Source organism: Heptranchias perlo, chromosome 17 (genome assembly GCF_035084215.1).
Source record: "Heptranchias perlo isolate sHepPer1 chromosome 17, sHepPer1.hap1, whole genome shotgun sequence".
Lineage (NCBI taxonomy): Eukaryota > Metazoa > Chordata > Chondrichthyes > Hexanchiformes > Hexanchidae > Heptranchias > Heptranchias perlo.
The window spans coordinates 53,551,617-53,571,762 of NC_090341.1; the positions used below are offsets into that span (position 1 = coordinate 53,551,617).

Genomic DNA, 20,146 nt, shown 5'->3' on the forward strand with positions numbered 1-20,146 from the left:
TCAAAACTGGGAAAGGCTTTGAGAGGGTAACTGGTGAAAGACGTTTCCAATGTCTTGGCAGATTGGTAACAAGAGGGCATACTCAAGATTGTCATGAGAAGAATGAAGAAGGAAGTTAGAAAATAATTTTCACAGGGGGTTATTTGAACAGGGGAATATTTTATCACAAGGGGCGATTCAGGCAGAGACTATAACATTATTTAAAAGGGAAATGGATCGGTATTTTATTCTGTTGTATTCTGTCACATTTGCAATTTTGCTGGAAATTCTGACCAGAGGAAACTTCATGAACCTGTTTACACTGTTGCAGCATATAGTGATCAGAGCATTCCTTCCCCAAATTACAAACTGAGGTGCAAAGTTACTTTTTTTCCTTGTGCCTAGAAACTATTTGTCACCGGTTAATTCTCCCCCCACCCCTCCCCACCCACTACCCCCAACCACCCTTGGCTGTGATGCCTAATAGGAAGAAGAGGAATGTCAATTCTGGAGTCACTTCCCTTAGAAAAATATCCCACATGAGTAGCCCAAACTGATTAGAGAAGTGGTAAGGGGAAGAAATAGGGGAGGAAGCACGCTGTTCCTGTACTAATGGATCATAACAAACTAGAATGATGCCGATTCTGCTGACTGAACTGTCTAACACAGATTTCAGCTTCTCGTGATTGATTTCCTCTCAACATGTGGGGAAAACAATTACGCACTGTACATACTACGAGCCCATGACTGAGACTGTGTACAAGTACTATACAGATCCAGACACAGTGTGTGTTCTTGATCCTGATGCTTGAATTTGAACTCATTGCATTATCTCCGTCTTCAAGCCATGTCAATCTGGCATGTACTCCACAAAAGGTTGCCTTTTCTAGTAGATGAACTAGAATGAACACATTTAAAAAATCTAGTTAAAGACCCTTTTAAGTTTTTTTTGTTCTATCTGAGCAGTGACCTCTATGCACTGCTCTCTTGTGTTTATATCATCATCTAGTCTCTTGTGGGCCTCTTGAATGTCTATTTGTAAGGCAAAGGCCAATTTTTCTGCACAGGTGAGAGAGAGTTAGGTCTACGACTAACAGAAAAAATAGACCTGCCAGAACAATGGGTCATCCTTTCATGGGAATACACTAAGTGTTGCAGTATATTTTATAAAGGTCACAATCTAAAGAGAAGTTATAAACAATGTACATATGAACAGAAGGTGAGAAAAGACCATCATGCTCACCAAATCGATTAGATGATGCAACCATGTACACCACCCTTCCCAGTCAGCAAGGTTAATTCATGGGGGAGGCAAAAACCCAGAGGAAAAAAATCTGGGGCCAATTTCAGGAAAAACTCTGGAAAATTTCTCCTTGATACCCCAAGACAATCAAATACACTCCAAGAGACTGTGGTTATTCATGATGTCTCATCAGATGTTACGTAACTAGCCTAGCCCCATTTGGCACAGAGGCAGTACTATGCAGTTGCTTGTATCATGATGCTATTTGCGTCACGATGCACAGCACCAGTTTCCCACATTTAGCAGGCTAGAAGAGGAGGCAGTTAATCTGATGGTTGATTGTAAGACCCATGAAATCCTGTGGATTACAAAAATGAAACTGAGTGTTGTCTGCACTGTGTGGAGGTCGGCTCATACACATTAGCAAGTACCTCGGTCTTGCTCTCTGTAGCTCCCTCTCTAAACGTCTCTGCCTCTTTTCCTCCACCTTTAAAAAAACATCTGAGCATTCATCTCTTCAGTCAAGCTTTCAGTCACCCAACCTAAACTTTCTCTTCCTGTTTCAGTGCCTGTTTCGTTACGGATATTTTCAAATTGCCATAGGCTGCTTCTTTATATTAAAGGTGTTATAGAACTCCAAGTTGCCTGCAGTCAATGGCACTCAAAAAGTAAAACACATTCAGAGAATCAGTATGCAGACAGTATTTAAGTGCTTTATGAAGAGTCAGGCACCAGTCCCCACTCCTCCAAGAAATGTATTTCATGCTCTTTAAGGGATAAGCAAGGGAATTCAATTTTCACAGTATTAGCATGTACTCATTTCTTTCAATGGGAATGTCATTCAACTCAATTATAGTAAGTAAACTGAATACTGCAATTATCTTCATCCTATTAACATTCACTATATTCTCTAAATAAGAAAAATATAATCCATTTCTACATTTGATTTTGTGTTGGGTAGGGCAAGGTTACTCTCATCCTCCGAAGGAATAACTCAATAGAAACAAGATTGGAAGGTAATTATGGATGAGGAAGGCCATTTGACCCATCTTTAATTTATCCATCCAGAGAGATCCGAACATCCCCCATTGTAGCATCCAATTGTTTCTTAAACAATTTCAGGATTCTGGTTTCCACTGCTCCATCTGGAAGTCTATTTCACGTAGATCACTCATTGTATGAAGAAGAATTTTCTGGCATCAATCCTAAACTGACCTTATACCAGCTTGAACCCATATCTCCTTGAGCCCAGGAGAACCACATGTGCAGGGAGTGCCACCAAGGGCTTGAGCTCAGAATTTCTGAGCTTGAAGGGCGGCTGGCGTCACTACAGTGCATATGGAAAATTGAGAGTTTTGTGGATAGCACGTTTCAAGAGATGGTCACCCCACAGCGACAGAGAGTTCAGGCGGAAAGGGAGTGGGTGACCACCAGACAGACTAGGAGGAACAGGCAGGCAGTGCAGGAGTCCCCCTGGGAGTGTGGCACTCACAAACCGGTATTCAGTGTTGAATACCTGTGAGGATGTTGACACCTCGGGGGAGTGCAGTCAGGAGCAAATCCACGGCACTGTGGGAGACTCGGCTGCAGAGAGGGGCAAAAGGAATGTAATTGTTATAGGGAATTCGATAGTCAGGGGGATAAACAGGCATTTCTGCAACCACCGACGTGAGTCCCGCATGATATGTTGCCTCCCTGGTGCCAGGGTAAAGGACATCATGGAGAGGGTGCAAAACATTTTGAGGGGGGGAAGGGGAACAACCAGAAGTCATGGTCCACGTGGGAATCAATGACATAGGAAGGAAAAGGGTTGAGGTGCTGCAGTCGGAGTTTCAGGAGTTGGGGGGGGGGGGGGGGGGGGAGTTAATAAGCAGGACCTCAAAAGGTGGTAATCTCTGGTAATACTCCCTGTGCCATGTGCTAGTGAGTATAGGAATGGTAGGATAACACAGGTTAATGCGTGGCTGGAGTAATGGTGCAGGAGAGTGGGCTTCACATTCCTGGGGCATTGGGACCAGTTCTGGGACAGGAGGGATCTGTTCAAGGTGGACAGGTTGCATCTCACCAGAGCTGGGAACAATATCCTCGCGGGGAGGTTAACTAGTGCTGTGGGGGAGGATTTAAACTAATTTGGCAAGGAGATGGGCATCGTGATGAAACATTTGAGAGGATAAACAAGATGCACAGAGGACTGGGAGGAACAAGTACCACTAGAGTAAGAACAGTTCAGAAATAGGAGGGATCAGATAGGGGGCAAATGCGAGGCTGTCAACGAGATTGGAGTGCATGTGTGTAAATGCACGTGGCGTGGTAAATAAGGTTGGTGGGCTGCAGGCTCAAGTCGCCACATGGGACAATGATATTGTGGTAATAACAGAGACTTGGCTCAAAGAAGGGGAGGATTGGATACTTAATATTCCTGGCTACAAGTTATTCAGGAAAGATAGGGGAGGAAAGAAAGGAGGGGGCGTGGCAGTATTGATCAAAGAAATTATTATAGCATTGGAAAGGAATGAAGTAGTTGAAGGGTCAAAGACAAAATCTATTTGGTTAAAATTAAGGAACAATAGAGGAGCTATTATATTACTAGTTGTATACTATAGGCCGCCAAATAGCGGGAAGGAGAGCATCAAATTTGCAGACAAATTACAGAAAGATGCAAGGACTACAGAGTAGTGATAATGGGGGACTTCAATTATCTCAATATACACTGGAGCAGTAACAGTGTAAAGGGCAAAGAGTCACTTGGATGAGTGTGAATTGATTAGGGAAGGCCAGCACAGATTTGTTAAAGGCAAATCGTGTTTAGCTAACCTGATAGAGTTTTTTGATGAGGTAACAGAGAGGATAGATGAGGGCAATGCAGTTCATGTGATGTATATGGATTTTCAAAATTAAGATTGCTATTAAGATTGCAGCCCATGGAATAAAGGGGGCAATAGCAACATGGATACAGAATTGGCTAAATGATAGGAAACAGAGAGTCGTGGTGAGCGGTTGTTTTTTGGACTGGAGGGAGGCGTGCAGAAGTGCTCCCCAGGGATCGGTGCTGGGACCACTGCTTTTCTTGATATATATTAATGACTTGGACTTGGGAATACATGGTACAATTTCAAAATTTGCGTATGACACAAAATTTGGAAGGGTAGTGAACAGTGAGGAGGATAGCGGTAGACTTCAAGAGGATGTGGACACTCTGGTAGCATGGGCGGACACGTGGCAGATGAAGTTTAACGTGGAAAAATGCGAGGTGATGAATTTCAGTAGGAAAAATGAGAGGCAATATAAACTAGAGGGCACAATTCTAAAAGGGGTGGAGGAGCAGAGGGATCTGGGTGTGCATGTGCATAGATTTAAGGTGATTGGCAAAAAAACCAAAGGCTGACATGAGGAAAAGCTTTTTTACACGAGTGGTTAGGATCTGGAATGCACTGCCCGAGGGGGTGGTGGAGGCAGATTCAATCAGGCCTTCAAAAGGGAACTGGATAAGTACTTGAAACGAAAAAATGTGCAGGGCTACGGGATAGGGTGGGGCAGTGGGACTAGCTGGATCGCTCGTGCATAGAGCCGGCACGGACTCGATGGGCCGAATGGCCTCCTTCCATGCTGTAACCTTCTATGACCCTATGATTCTACAAAAGAGGGGGAGGAATTCCTGAAGTGGGTTCAGGAGAACTTTCTGGAACAGTGTGTTTCCAGCCCAACCTGGAAGGAAACAGTGCTGGATCTAGTTCTGGGGAATGAAGTGGGGCAGATGGCGCATGTTTTAGTGGGGGAGCATTTGGGGAACAGTGATCATTAAGTTTAGAATAGTTATAGAAAAGGACAAGGATCAATCAAATGAGAAAATACTTAACTGGAGGAGGGCAAATTTGAGTGAGTTAAAAGGAGATCTTTTCTAGGTGGATTGGAATCATGGATGGCCTTTAAGGAGGAGTTAGTTCGGGTACAGTGTAGACACATCCCTATGAGGGGGAAAGGAAGGGCATCTAAAGCTGGAGCTCCCTGGATGACTAAAGATATAGAGAGTAAAATGAAACAGAAAAAGAGGCTTATGATGAATGTAAGCTTCATAATACAGTAGAGAACCAGGCTGAACACAGAAAGTACAGAGGAGATCTAAAAAAGGGAATGAGGGGCAAAGAGAGCGTATGAGAATAGATTAGCGGTTAACATAAAAGGGAACCCAAAAGTCTTTTATAAACATATAAATAGTAAAAGGGTAGTCAAAGGAAGGGTGGGGCCAATTAGGGACATAAAAGGAGATCTTCTTGTGGAGGCAGAGGGTATGGCTGAGGTACTAAATGAATACTTCACATCCGTCTTCACAAGAGAAGAGGATGCTGCCACTGTAGCAGTAAAAGAGGAGGTAGTAGTGATATTGGATAGGATCAAAATAGATAAAGAGGAGGTACTTAAAAGATTGGCAGTACTCAAAGTAGAAAAGTCACCCGGTCCAGATGGGATACATCCTAGGTTACTGAGGGAAGTAAGGGTGGAAATTGCAGAGGCTCTGGCCACAATCTTCCAATCCTCCTTAGATATGGGGATGGTACCGGAGGACTGGAAGATTGCAAATGTTACACCCCTGTTCAAAAAAGGGGAGAGGGATAAACCTGGCAATTACAAGCCAGTCAGCCTAATGTTGGTGGTGGAGAAACTGTTAGAGACAATAATCCCGGCCAAAATAAATTAGCACTTGGAAAAGTATGGGTTAATAAATGAAAGTCAGCACGGATTTGTTAAAGGAAAATCATGTTTGACTAACTTGATTGAGTTCTTTGATGAAGTAACGGAGAGGATTGATGAGGGTAGTGTGGTTGATGTGTATATGGATTTTCAAAAGGCATTTGATAATAGACTTGTTAACAAATTTAAAGCCCATGGGATTAAAGGGACAGTGGCAGTGTAGATACAAATTGACTAAGGGACAGAAAGCAGAGAGTAGTGGTGAACGGTTGTTTTTCAGACTGGAGGGAAGTATACAGTAGTGTTCCCCAGGGGTCAGTATTAGGACCGCAGTTCTTTTTGATATATATTAATGACCTGGACTTGGATATAGAGGGTATAATTTCAAAGTTTGCAGATGACACAAAACTCTGAAATGTAGTAAACAATGTGGAGGATAGTAACAGACTTCAGGAGGACATAGACAGACTGGTGAAATGGGCCGATGCATGGCAGATGAAATTTAATGCAGAGAAGTGCGAAGTGATACATTTTGGCAGGAAAAATGAAGAGAGGCAATATAAACTAAATGGTAGTCTTAAAGAGGTGCAGGAACAGAGAGACCTGGGAGTGCACATACACAAATCTTTGAAGGTGACAGGACAAGTTGAAAAGGATGTTAAAAAAGCATCTGGGATCCTGGGCTTTATTAATAGAGGCATAGAGTACAAAGGCAAGGAAATTATGCTAAACCTTTATAAAACGCTGGTTAGGCCTCAGCTGGAGTAGTGTGTTCAATTCTGGGCACCACACTTTAGGAAGGATGTCAAGGTCTGAGAGAGGGTGCAGAAGAGATTTACTAGAATGGTGCCAGGGATGAGGGACTTCCGTTATGTGGAGAGACTGGAGAAGTTGGGTTTGTTATCCTTAGAACAGAGAAGGTTAAGGGGAGATTTGATAGAGGTGTTTGAAATCATGAACGGTTTTGATAGAGTAAATGAGGAGAAATTGTTTCCAGTGGCTGATGGGTCGGTAACCAGAGGACACAGATTTAAGATGATCGGCAAAAGAGCCAGAGGCGACATGAGGAAACATTTTTTTATGCAGTGAGTTGTAATGGTCTGGAATGCACTGCCTGAAAGGCTGGTGGAAGCAGATTCAATAGTAACTTTCAAATGGGAATTGGATAAATAAGTGAAGGGGAAAAAAATTACAGGGCTATGGGGAATGGGACTATTGGATAGCTCTGTCAAAGAACCAGCAGAGGCACGAGGGGCTGAATGGCCTTCTCCTGTGCTGTACCTACTATGATCTATGCAGTTTAATTTAAAGTAATATTCTGGTTAATTTTTTCTATACCTCTATAAAATACCTCACAGGTGCCTCCTTGCAAGTCGCTCCACTCTTTCTTTACAACTCTGACCCCTGACACTGAGGATCAGCCTCATGGCTCTTCTCATAGCCATCGTAAAGTATTTGAAATATGCCCTCGAGTGGGGACTTAGCATCGTGAATTGGTTCTCATCTATTCTGACCCTTTTCTAATCTCAGGAAAGAGCCAAAATTCTTCACACTTGGACAAATTACAAAAATCATGTGCATCTTATTTCCCACTGATTTTTTTTATATATATAGATTTGAGCTCCACTCTTCTGATCATGTTCCCCCAATGACTACAGATCAAAGCCTACCTGGCATTATGACATCAGGGAAACCTAGTTTGCGAGTGACAGCCACTCCCCGGTTAAAGATCATGGGATTCTCTCTGCGAATGTGATCCATGTCGCCCCGAAGCAGCTGCAGAGAGATGATCATTCCTGTAAAATGAGAGACCACACAGCATTCACACATTAACTGAATTGAGGTCCATCTCCAGATATTTCGGGTTATTTTTGTGGCTCTCACAGTTCGAATTGTTTTTACAACATTGCTAGAAGTGGCACAAGTCTCAAATGATTTATTACAATCATGTAAATGTTCGACCTTTGTGTTTGGTTATGTAACCTTGTGCTTAAACTTAGTTTCAACACTAAAAAGAGTAATTTTCCCCTCAGTTTTCTCTCCTTCTCTTCTGAAAGTACTGATGCTTACTAGGATACAGTTCCGTGGGCACTGGCTCTTCTCTGGTATCTCACCCAAGTGGACATTCTTCATGTGTGGGGCCACCTGAGGGGCAGGGCAGAATCTGAAACTGTCTCCTAAAACAATATCGTGTCCCTGTACTGAAGGAAGGACATATCTGCCTTAGAGGGAATGCAACGAAGGTTCACTAGATTGATTCCTGGGATGAGAGGGTTGTCCTCTGAGGATAGATTGTGTAGAATGGGCCTATGTTCTCTGGAGTTTAGAAGAATGAGAGGTGATCTCATTGAAACATATAAAATTCTTAGAGGGCTTGACAGGGTAGATACTGAGAGGCTATTTCTCCTGGCTGGAGAGTCTAGAACTACGGGTCATAGTCTCAGGATAAGGGGTCGGTCATTTAGGACCGAGATGGGGAAAAATTTCTTCACTCACAGGGTTGTGAATCTTTGGAATCCTCTAATCCAGAGGGCAGTGGATGCTCAGTTGTTGAGTATATTCAAGACTAAGATCGATGGATATTTGGACATTAAGGAAATCAAGAGATATGGGGATAGGACAGGAAAGTGGAGTTGAGGTAGAGGATCAGCCATGATCTTATTGAATGGTGGAGCAGGCTCGAGGGACCATATGGCCTTCTCCTGCTCCTACTTCTTGTGTTCATAAACACATCGACATGGATACAGGTGGACAAGATCATTTTAGTATTCAGGCCCTGCAGGCCTCTCAAAAAATTGACCCAGTCTGGCAGCAAGAGGTTAATGAGTGATCTGGCCGATTTCACAACAATGGGAATTATTAAATTACTTTAGTTATCTGGAGCTTTCATGTTTAAATTTATACTCTGGGCTCTTGCCTCACATATAGTTTGTAATCTGATACCAGCCACAAGCATTTACATAGAATATCATAGAATTTACAGTACAGAAACAGGCCATTCGGCCCAACTGGTCTATGCCGTTGTCTATACTCCACATGAGCCTCCTCCCACCCTACTTCATCTAACCCTATCAGCTTATCCTTCTATTCCTTTCTCTCTCATATGTTTATCTAGCTTCCCCTTAAATGCACCTATGCTATTCGCCTCAACTGTTCCATGTGATAGTGAGTTCCATATTCTCACCACTTTCTGGGTAAAAAAGTTTCTTCTGAGTTCCTTACTGGATTTATTAGTGACTATCTTACACTTATAACTCCTAGTTTTGAACTCCCCCACAAATGGAAACATCTTCTCTACGTCTACCCTATCAAACCCTTTCATAATCTTAAAGACCTCTATCAGGTCACCCCTCAGCCTTCCCTTTTCTAGAGAAAAGAACCCCAGTCTGGTATCATCCTTGTAAATCTTTTTTGCACCTTCTCCAGTGCCTATATATCCTTTTTGTAATATGGAGACCAGAACTGTGCACAGTACTCCAAGTGTGGTCTAATCAAAGTTCTATACATATTTAACATAAATCGTGTGTTTCAATCTTTAACAATCGATCTGTTTTGAAGGAATTAATCAAACAAACTTGTTTTGATGGAGAAGTCTATTCTACAAACAGAGGCCGTTGCAGCCCAAATGTTCCCTGCTGTAGCAACTTAATGGAGGTGGAGACAGTTCCTAGATCAATTCTAGTTTCAGATTCAAACCTAAAAGGTACAAAATGTGGATTTTCTCTCCCCAAACATTTTCACTGACTGCTTTAATTGGTTAATCTAAAAATATTCTCAGTAATCATTAAGGGAATACTAAAAGTCTGGTGAAGATTTCCCAAGGTAACTTGTCCCCCACCTCGGATTGGATAACGGAATGTCCCATTTATATGTGATGGTTGAATGATTGGGGAAGATGTGTTTTTAAATGTAAAGTTCACTGTGTTTTCCTAAGCCACCCACTGTAACAATTTGCACCTTGATGGACTGTACAGAAAGAACAATGAGGTTTGTTGGCATTGGTGCTATATCTGCAATGGCAATGAGACACAAATTGGAGAGAACCCCTCCTTGCCTGTATATCTACCTCAAAATGGTGATGTTTTATCTGTGTGATTCTCACAGATTTGCTTCGTGCTTGAAGAACAGCAAAGCTAGTAACCACACTGCTAGAAACTAATGACATTTGTGGCTGGATCCATACTCCTTGAAGATCCTGGGAGACAAATGTCCAATACTGGGACGATACACAGCAGTGGAGCCTGCAACCACCATCCATTCAGTAGATGTCTCTCAAGACAACCAACAAGGAGGCTGAATCTTCACTGATCTCCAGCCTCTTCAGTGATCTCGGCCTCCTGGGATAACAGTCGTGAAGGGGCATGCAGCTAGCTGTACGAACCTGTCTACTGACATCAACTCCAGGAGTGCAACATAATGCTGCACCTGAATCTTATCCTGTTTAAAGTGAGAAGTCATTCGATTAGCTGGTCCTGAAGCAATATAATAGCAAGGCTATGCCCAGAGCTAACTGGGGACCTAGGAAGGGCACATACTTTTCTAGCTATAATTTTCTTCTGTTGATATGGAAGCCCAATTTGTTTAATAGAACCTACTGTACAACATCTTGAAAGGGAACTCTGAAGACTCAATGACTTTGATATGGGTTGACATCAAGGTCTCCTGCTGACCAAGTGACAAAGACTAGAAGTGTAACCATATGGGAAACAAGGTCTTGAGTGGCTGTGGAGATGAAATCAAAACCTTCTTCTGAGTATTTTTGATAGGTGACTTTCCCAATGGTTAGGGGAAAGGAGATGGTGGGAGCCAGCGTTAAGTTTCAACTCCTTAGATGCTCTGATTATGGAGCTGGGCTCTGGTATTGTTTCGCTATGACTGTCTGACACTGAGTTGTGTGTTATATTGACTGAATTGTTTCTTATTGGTTGCTGGTAATTATGTTTATAATTTTTTGGAAATGCCTTGTTAACTTGCATCTGATTCATGTCCATTCTATTCCTGGAATGCCACACAGGAGTGAAGCATTATTGATTGAACCAGAGAGTGAAGCTAGCTGTCCAAACAGATCAACGTGAATAGTGTCTGAAATGTATTTTGTTCAGACACAAATTTAGTTTTGTCCCAGTGCTGAGGTTAATTGAGTACTGGCCAGGTAATGACTATGAATGAAAACCTGGAACTGAGCTAAACCAAATTATTTTTTGCCTTCTCATGTTAATGAGTTTTCATTTTCATCTGTTCGTTAGTTGCACCCATTGGTAACATCTGGTTACCACAGGGATGGGTTTTGGTGGTTTATCATTCACTCTCTGTATAATTACAGCATGCACAGTTGCAATCAGGATTTCCCTTCCTGGTCTTCCCTCAATTATAAACTTTAGCCAGAGCAGCACCTATTCTCCATATACTATATCAAACTGCTGCATCAAAGGAAATTAGTGTAAAACTTAAGTAAGATTTGCATCCAGATTATAAACTCTAGGAGTAACTCCACTTGTAACCATTCATTATGGTCAGATGCACTAAACACATTACTTACCAAAATGTACCATTGTGAAATAACTGGCACCCTCTTTCTCTGTAAAAAGCTGCCAACTCAATTATATCACTCTCACTGGGGGACAACACTTGGAATTGACATCAGCTCAACTTTCTCAAGATTTTCCCACTCCCCACATACAAATTTCTCTCCCTTCTCCTAATTTTCTCCCCTCTTCGTGAAGATATTGTTGTGTGTTTGCGTGCAGTTCTATCTGCAGTACTTCAACTAAGTAACATGTTCTTCTGATGGCACAGCAAGTTTATCTGGGGCCAGACAGACCAGGAAGGTCCCAGGTATCGTAGCTGGTCTGTGCTGTATTAGCTGGTCACAGCTGGGGTAGCAGTATGGTCATTACAATTCATTTCAGTTCTTCTGGGTTAGGGAAGGAAAAACTGGTCAGAATCATCATCGTGATCCCTGCTGGAAAGGGCAAGTGTGGATGTTGGGTGAGAGCAGGTTTGGTCTCCACTGTAAAGCCTGCGGCACTCACTATCAAAGCTCACAGATGCATAATGGCCACGTGGGTAAGGTACCAGATGGCACCAGGTCCCTGTAGAACCATACACCAGCAAAGACTCAAAACCTTCAGGAAAAGTGGATAAGGCACAAAAAATAAAGAGAGACCTAAACAGCAATTCTTCACGTGTGAGTCTAGACAGTGACTGTCAGCAGGCTACTTTAATGTATGGGGCATCACAGCTGAGCTCTGTCCTCACCTGAATCCGATACCTAGATACAAAGCATAACTAGTCTCTGGATAGCAACTAGGAGTGGGAATACAGGCTAGTTTCCTTTTTCCTAGTCCAGGAATGCTGAGCCCAGTTGTAGAACCACTACTGTCATACGATTTCTCTATCAGGCTATTCTGTTATCAATGAGTCAACAGGGAGGCTCACAGTACACTGTAGCCTTGCTATAACAAACTCCTATACTGCTGAAACCTTGATCCATACAGTCATCATCTCAAGGGTCGATTTCTCAAATGCTTTTCTCATTAGCTTCTCTTTTTCTTCACAAACTTCAGCTAATCCAGCAGCATGAGTCCTATCCTGCACACCTGTTTCCCCGACACATCAAGGTCCACAGGTTCCAAATCCTAGTGAATTGATTTCAAGATACTTGTCCTCATCTTCCACAGCCTCACTCCACCAGATTTAGGAAATCTTATCCAGCCAAAGGTCCTAGCCCATACCTCCTGGTCCTTCGACTCTGGGTCAAATTTTGTCTGATCACGCTCCAGTGAAATGCCTTTCACTATGTTAAAGGCACTATATAAATGCAAGTAGTTGTTGTTACTTCCTCGTCCACCACCAGAGGTTGACTTTTCAGCCACCGCATCACTACCTTTGGGAATTCTCTTCTAAAACGGCCTCATCTTTTAACCTTTCTCTCTGCCTTCAACAATCCTATCTCTTTGGCTATGCCATTGTTCTCCTAAAATCCTTCACTTTACCCTAGCTGCCCATCTCTCCGCCCTTGTAAGTACCCTGAGACATTCGATTATGTCAGAAGCACTGTATTAAAGTAAGCTGTGCATTGAGAGATGAAGTATGTTTGTTATGGTGAGATGGTCATTTCACTGAATTACTGTAATTGTCGTCTGTACTTACAAAGCTGTGGCTGGGATTCATTCAGTGTTTAGCTAAAGTATCATAAGTATAGTCAATAAGAACAATATACAACCTGCACCCAGGGTACGATTTTGGATAGACTCCCCAACAGTATGTACAAGGTGCATTGTGCAAGTTTGACTTCCTTAGCAACAGCTGTTCGAATTGAGCAGGGCAAATGGTAAATCTCCATTTTACACTGGCTCTCCTCTGGGTCCCGCTTGCCTTGAATCCAGCACAGGCCAATGTGGTGGAAGTCTTTTTTTCTGGCCAGCTCTATGAGCCCCTAATTGAAACAAGTTCAACCCATTCCGGGAAGTTTGGAGGCAGGCCCCTTAACAGAAAACAACTGAAAGATTTACTGTGATCATACACTGGTGCAGATCAAGTCTTGTAGCTGTGGTAGAGACTCACTCAATGTACGGTCTCAAGCACTTAACACGTAGGCTAGCTATTCCTAGAATTATTCATTCATCATTTCAGTATTATGGTTTAATCCATAGAACTATCATTACATTATTTATTAGTTGAACTTGCTTGAACTGGTGAGTTCAATTAGTGAAGAGAACGGTGAAATGATGAGCAATTATAGCAGCAGTAGAGTGACTGCAACTAAATCTTTCACCATCAACAGCTTGCCATAACTTGTGCGGGGGGAATGGCTTGGGTTTGTTAGAGCAAATTATATGCAATAATGATGTTTGTTATTACAGGGCTGCAGTATAAATACACATTACAATTCAGCAAGCAATGTGAAATAATAGCATTTCTACCACGCACCCAGGTCACTCATTTACCAATTGTGAGGGCCCAAGTTTAGGGCAGAAGGTTCTAAAAGGTAGATTTCCACAGATGTGCTAACAGTATAAATAATATACGGAAGATTTACCGTAATTTGTGCTGGCTGCAGTGTACTTGTTGCTGGACTTGCGAATGATATTTTCATGAATTTGATACCACTCATTTTCATTATTGCACCTGTTCAAAGAAATCACACAGAAAATATGACAGGTTAGAAATCTTTTCTCAGCCAGCGACAGGGCAGTCAAAGACTTGCACAAAAGCGTGATGCACCATTTCACACGAGCACCAAAACCAAGGCTAAGAGAAGACTGTAGTGCAAAATTAGCTTTCTCTTATTCAGCCATAACCAAGAGAGCTATAGAAACATATGAAAGAGGGCTGTGTTTTACAGCAGCAGAAACTACTGCATTATTTGTGCATATAATGCAGTCAATGACAATGTTACAGTAATGAGCAGCCAAAAAAAATACCATGTTAATATGTTCATCATTTCCAAAATTATATGTTTAATGAAACCTCTGGAGGGCAAGTTCTTAAAACTGATTTGAGCTTATTGATAAAGGAGATAGTGACAGCTTTCAGACTGGTAGCAGCCCCTTGGGAAGTGGCTGCCTGGTGACAGAACTGCAGTTAGGCAACATACATCAAGAAACAGTACTGTCTGATAAAGATCGGTTACTTTTCTAGTTTTTAATATGGTTGATTTTTTTCCTTCACCTGCACACATGAACCAGACAGCTTGTATGAGGATTAGTAAAGAACATTCCTTATGTTCCCTGCATCTTGGAGTAAGATTGTGCCAATCTCTCATCTTTCAATCAATAATGTTACAGGCAAAAGCAAAGGAATACTGGCTGTAGTTGTACTGATGACCTTTCCTTGAGGGTTAATGAAGCAATGCCTGAGGCAAATGCATTATTGCATTCAACGGCAGTTTCTATGACCTAACAAATGAGGGCTAACTTCGACAATGCATCTTTGGGATTTACAATTCTAGCTGTAATTTCTACATAGCAACTCACTCCACAGGAGTTTCAGCTATTCTTAGAGGACATCATGACAATGAACTTTATGTTAATTGATGGGTCCTCACAGGGGAAAACAAACTAACCAAATTATCTATAATAGAGAAACTATTATGTAGTTGAATTGATATCGGCCTTAGAAATCTGCCTCAAACTCTTCCCCTTCCCAGGACTATTCTGTCTCCAAAACAAAATAAATAGGGCAGTAGATGGAGGTATTGACAATCCTTAAAGCAAGAAGTGAATGGGAGTCCTAGCAGAATATAGCTCAAACTTCCAGTCTGACCCTGCATTTCTAGTTGGGTTTCTTTGGGAGAATGCATCTGTCATTCTCACCCAGGATATCTGGGGATGGAAGAGGAAACTGGCTCAGGAGGAGGCCCCTAACTGCACTGCATTGCCAGATCAACACTCATGATATCTGAGGAGACATCTGTGGGCTAGGCCAACTGTCCCCCATCAAGTTGGGGGACAGAGTAACTGGAGAGGAAGTTAACCAAAAAGAAAAGGTAAAAGACAAATAAAACTGCCTTACAACAGATTATTTTGCATGAAAATAAAATATCCAACTTCAGAAGGTTTCTATTTCGGGGGAGCAGGGTTTGTCAGTCAGTTATTATCCACATCTCACCAACCCTCTTGGCAGCTCTAATGACAGACTGCATCTCTCAACCCACTCAACGCATTGACGCACTAGCTAATGGCTTCATAACAACATCTTCCACAAAGGCTTTCAGGCACAGGAGACCTTGTAGTGCATGTTTAAAAATCATCATATCGAATTTAACTTGAAGAGCTCTTGCCTTGGGAATTCACGAATTCTTCAGCGCTTGTCATTACGTAACCAAGAAATAAGAGCTAATTGGTGCAGTGTTTCAGCCTGCACTAAGCCACATCTAAGCTCAAAAATAGTCTCTTTGATGGTGTATAGATGTTGTGGTGTTATTTCATTTAATTTATAGTTAAAAAAAAAATACCATCTCCTATTCCACTAAATAAATGCACATAAAATCTAAGAACTAGCTAATATATCCCAGAGCATAATATCTTGAATTTTTAAAACTGTGTTTTTTGCTTATTTTCTACTGAGAGTGCTGACCCTTGCTGGGGTACAGTTCAACTGGTACTTGCAGCCTCCCAGTGCATCATCCAAGTGGTCATTTGTCATGTGGGGGTGAGGTCAGAGGACTGGAGAATTGCAAATGTTACACCCTTGTTCAAAAAAAAGTGTAAGGATAAACCCAGCAACTATAGGCCAGTCAGTTTAACTTCAGTGGTGGAGAATCTTTTAGAAACGATAATCTGGGACAGAATTAACAGTCACTTGACGAGTGTGGATTGATTAGGGAAAGTCGGTACGGATTTGTTAAAGGCAAATCGTGTTTAACTAACCTGATAGAGTTTTTTGATGAGGTAACAGAGAGGGTAGATGAGGGCAATGCAGTTGATGTGTGTATATGGACTTTCAAAAGGCGTTTGATAAAGTGCCGCATGATAGGTTTATCATCAAGATTGCGACCCATGGAATAAAGGGGGCAGTATCAACATGGATACAGAATTGGATAAGGGACAGGAAACAGAGACTAGTGGTAAACGATTGTTTTTCGGACTGGAGGGAGGGGTACAGTGGTATGGTGCTGGGACCACTGCTTTTCTTGATATATATTAATAACTTGGACTTGGGTGTACAGGGCACAATTTCAAAATTTGCAGATGACACAAAACTTGGAGGGGTAGTAAACAGTGAGGAGGATAGTGATAGACTTCAAGAGGATATAGATAGGCTGGTGGCATGGGCGGACACGTGGCAGATGAAATTTAATGCAGAAAAATGCGAAACATTTCGGTAGGAAGAACGAGGACAAGAATTATAAACTAGAGGGCACAACTCTGAAAGGGGTACAGGAACAGAGAGATCTGGGGGTATATGTGCACAAATCGTTGAAGGTGGCAGGGCAGGTTGAGAAAGTGGTTAAAAAAGCATACGGGATCCTGGGCTTTATAAGTAGAGGCATAGAGTACAAAAGTATGGTAGTCATGATGAACCTTTATAAAACACTGGTGCGGCCACAACTGCAGTATTGTGTCCAGTTCTGGGCTCCGCACTTTAGGAAAGATGTGAAGGTCTTGGAGAGGGTGCAGAAGAGATTTACTAGAATGAATCCAGGGATGAGGGAATTTAGTTACATGGATAGACTGGAGAAGCTGGGGTTGTTCTCCTTCGAACAGAGACAGTTGCGAGGAGATTTGATAGAGGTATTCAAAATCATGAAGGGTCTAGACAGAGTAGATAGAGAGAACGTGTTCCCATTGGCGGAAGGGTCAAGAACCAGAGGACATAGATTTAAGGCGATTAGCAAAAGAACCAAAGGTGTCATGAGGAAAATCTTTTTCACACAGCGAGTGGTTAGGATCTGGAATGCACTGGAGGCAGATTCAATTGTGGCCTTCAAAAGGAATCTGGATAAGTACTTGAAAGGAAAAAAACTGCAGGGCTACGGGGAAAGGGCAGGGAAGTAGGACTAGCTGGATTGCTCTTGCATAGAGCCGGCGCGGACTCAATGGGCCGAATGGCCTCCTTCCGTGCTGTAACCTTTCTATAATTCTATGTGTGAGCCAATCCAGTGAGTGGTAATGGGTTGTTCGACTGTGAAAGACATCCTGTCTTCACTTGTGCACTTTTCAGCAGGGATCGGTGGATAGCAATCAGGAACAGAAACTCTGCCTCATTTCTCCCCTCCCTAGCACAAGGTTACAGAACCAATGGTTGCGAGCCCACTGTTGTGCCAGCTAAGATAAGCGGATTTATAGTTCTGGCTTTTAAGCACCTTTGAATGGTTGAACGTTCCTTGTAAGCATCCCCTTGTGATCCACGGTTAATAATCAAGCCTTAGGCTACATTATCCAGGGTTAATAATGACTCTACTTTGCAGTTCTAGATTTCTTTCTGCTTCCAGTCATGTCACGTCTAAACTAGCTCTGACCTTGCATTCAAAATACTGCCTTCTGCAGTAGGTAGTTTAATTTAAATGTTAAAACATAAATATTTTGGTTTTTGAATGGTATTTATACTAGTTTAGCTGCCACCAATTGTTAGCGTGGGATTTAAATTCTGTTTCTATTTCAACGGTTGTACTGGTCTTCCCACAATTGAGCCGTACTCCGCCAGATGCTGGAGTGTTCATCCTGGAGTTAGTAATGAACCTGCTTTGCAGAAACGTGGCACTGGAATTTATGTAGGATTCTCACTATGTCCCTGCAATTCAAGTGCAAAATTATCATGACAGATCGATATGTATAGGTTAAAGGGTTATGAGACAGTAAATGTTTTGGTTTAGGTTCAACAAGCGACTTGTGTTACTGACTGTATATGTTAATCCAGGTCTTCACATGGTCAGTCTTCGTAAGTCCCCCAGCCAGCACCCTGTATTACTGACTGTATTGTCACTGTGTTAATACAGCTCACTCATACAGTTAGGCTCTGTAATTCCTCTCGACCAGCACCCTGTATTAATGACTGACATGAATCCAGCTGTCTAGCACTGTTGGGCTCAGTAATTCTTCTTCAGCTAGATCTCTACTGCAGCACTCACCACTTAAGAGCTAAAGTAACCAAAACAGACAGAAAGAAAAGTAAATCAACATTAAACATTAATTATTTTTTTATGAGTTTTGATGATGAGAGTTGTGTTTTAAACAATGTGTCAGTATTGCTCAATTGGTAGCACTCTCACCTCGGAGTCAGAAGGCTTTGGTTCATGGATTCATGTAAAGAATCTTACAACACTAGGTTATAGTCCAACAATTGTTGGACTATAACCTGGTGTTGTAAGATTCTTTACATTTGTTAACCCCAGTCCATCACTGGCATCTCCACATCATGGATTCATGTCAGAGGATTGAGTTCATAATCTATGTTGCCACTTCAGTGCAGTACTGAGGCAATGCTGCATTGTCAGAGGTTCTGTTTGGATGAGACATTAAACTAAGTCCCTGCCTTCCTGTTTAAGTGGACGTTAAAAGAGTCCATAACACTACTTCAAGAGGAGCTGAGATTTCCTCCGTGGGCTTGGCCACATCCCTCGCTTGAGTAAAACCACCAAAAAAAGGATTAACTGATCATTCATCTTGTGTTTTTTTGGGATCTTGCTATGTGAAAAATAGTTACTGCATTTGCTCATATAACAATCACTGCACTTCAAAGTAATTCTCTGCAGATGAATCAAGTGGGGATGTTTCCGAGAGGCGCTATATGAATTGAAGTTTTTCAAGTATTATGGATGCAGTAATCAGCCGTTTAACTACGTCAATGACTAATTCCAAAACTTGACAGTAAATCGATCTCTGAAATCTTGTCAACAAGATAAGTCACAAAAAAAATGGATCATTACTGTCTGCCATCATGGACATGACAATGGGACTGGCAAAATACATTATAAGACTGTAAAAACAAGAGGTGAAACTCCTTGTACAAAAAGATACCAGATGCCTGTCCAAACCTCACCTACTATTAAGCAAAGAAACATTCAAACTAGTGAAGCTGATGACCATTATGTGGGACTGGCTTGCTACAATTTGATTCAGTGTATTCACTAACCATCTGTGGAGGTCATAAACCCAAATGGATTCCTGCTCAAGGGCCACTCTCAAGAATTGTACGAGATGCTACACCATGGTGTGACGGGACTTGGATCTGTGCCTGCGATTCCCCACACAAGGGGTTCCTGATTTCACCTGTACACTATGGCTCGTTGCCAAGTAGAGGCCAAGTACTTCTCAATAGGAACAGAAAAATAAATCACAAGGCCAATTGTTCTACTTCAATGGGATCCTTTCCCTTGCAATATGGACATTGGGACAATCTTGCCTCCTGATATCAATCCCTTAGCAGCTTTACTGGAAAGCAAGAAAAGGAGAGTAGACAGCAGTGAGTTGCAGCTTGGACAACATCCGAGGGCCACGGGTAAAGGGGACGTGGAACAAAGGCGTGCAACTAATACTTGTTGTTTGGAACACAGTGGTGCGAATAACATGTGACTGCAATCGGTCTCTAAACGGATCTGCCAGACAGATCCGTTTAGAGACAGACCTCAACACGAGTTCTAATTGAAATACTGTATTTTTTCTGCTCCAGCACCCTCTCTGCAAAGGTGTGATGGCCTCACATTTAATGCTCTTGGGTTTGGGGGAAGGAAATCAGATTGTGTGTATTGTTTGTACTTTTACTGACGGCCCTGGGAACAAGCTGGGAAAC

At 42.2% G+C, this 20,146-nt stretch overlaps 1 protein-coding gene across 1 annotated transcript in view; it reads right to left on the reverse strand.

The window, feature by feature from the left end:
• The window catches only part of dock3 (dedicator of cytokinesis 3), a 1,008,697-nt gene that overhangs the window by 303,471 nt on the left and 685,080 nt on the right, over positions 1–20,146 (reverse strand). Inside the window, exons 13-14 of the mRNA XM_067999007.1 lie at positions 13,953–14,041; positions 7,582–7,707 (exon numbers count right to left, since the gene is read on the reverse strand). Of these exons, the coding sequence (XP_067855108.1) occupies positions 7,582–7,707; positions 13,953–14,041 (215 nt within the window). The remainder of the gene's footprint in view (positions 1–7,581; positions 7,708–13,952; positions 14,042–20,146) is intronic.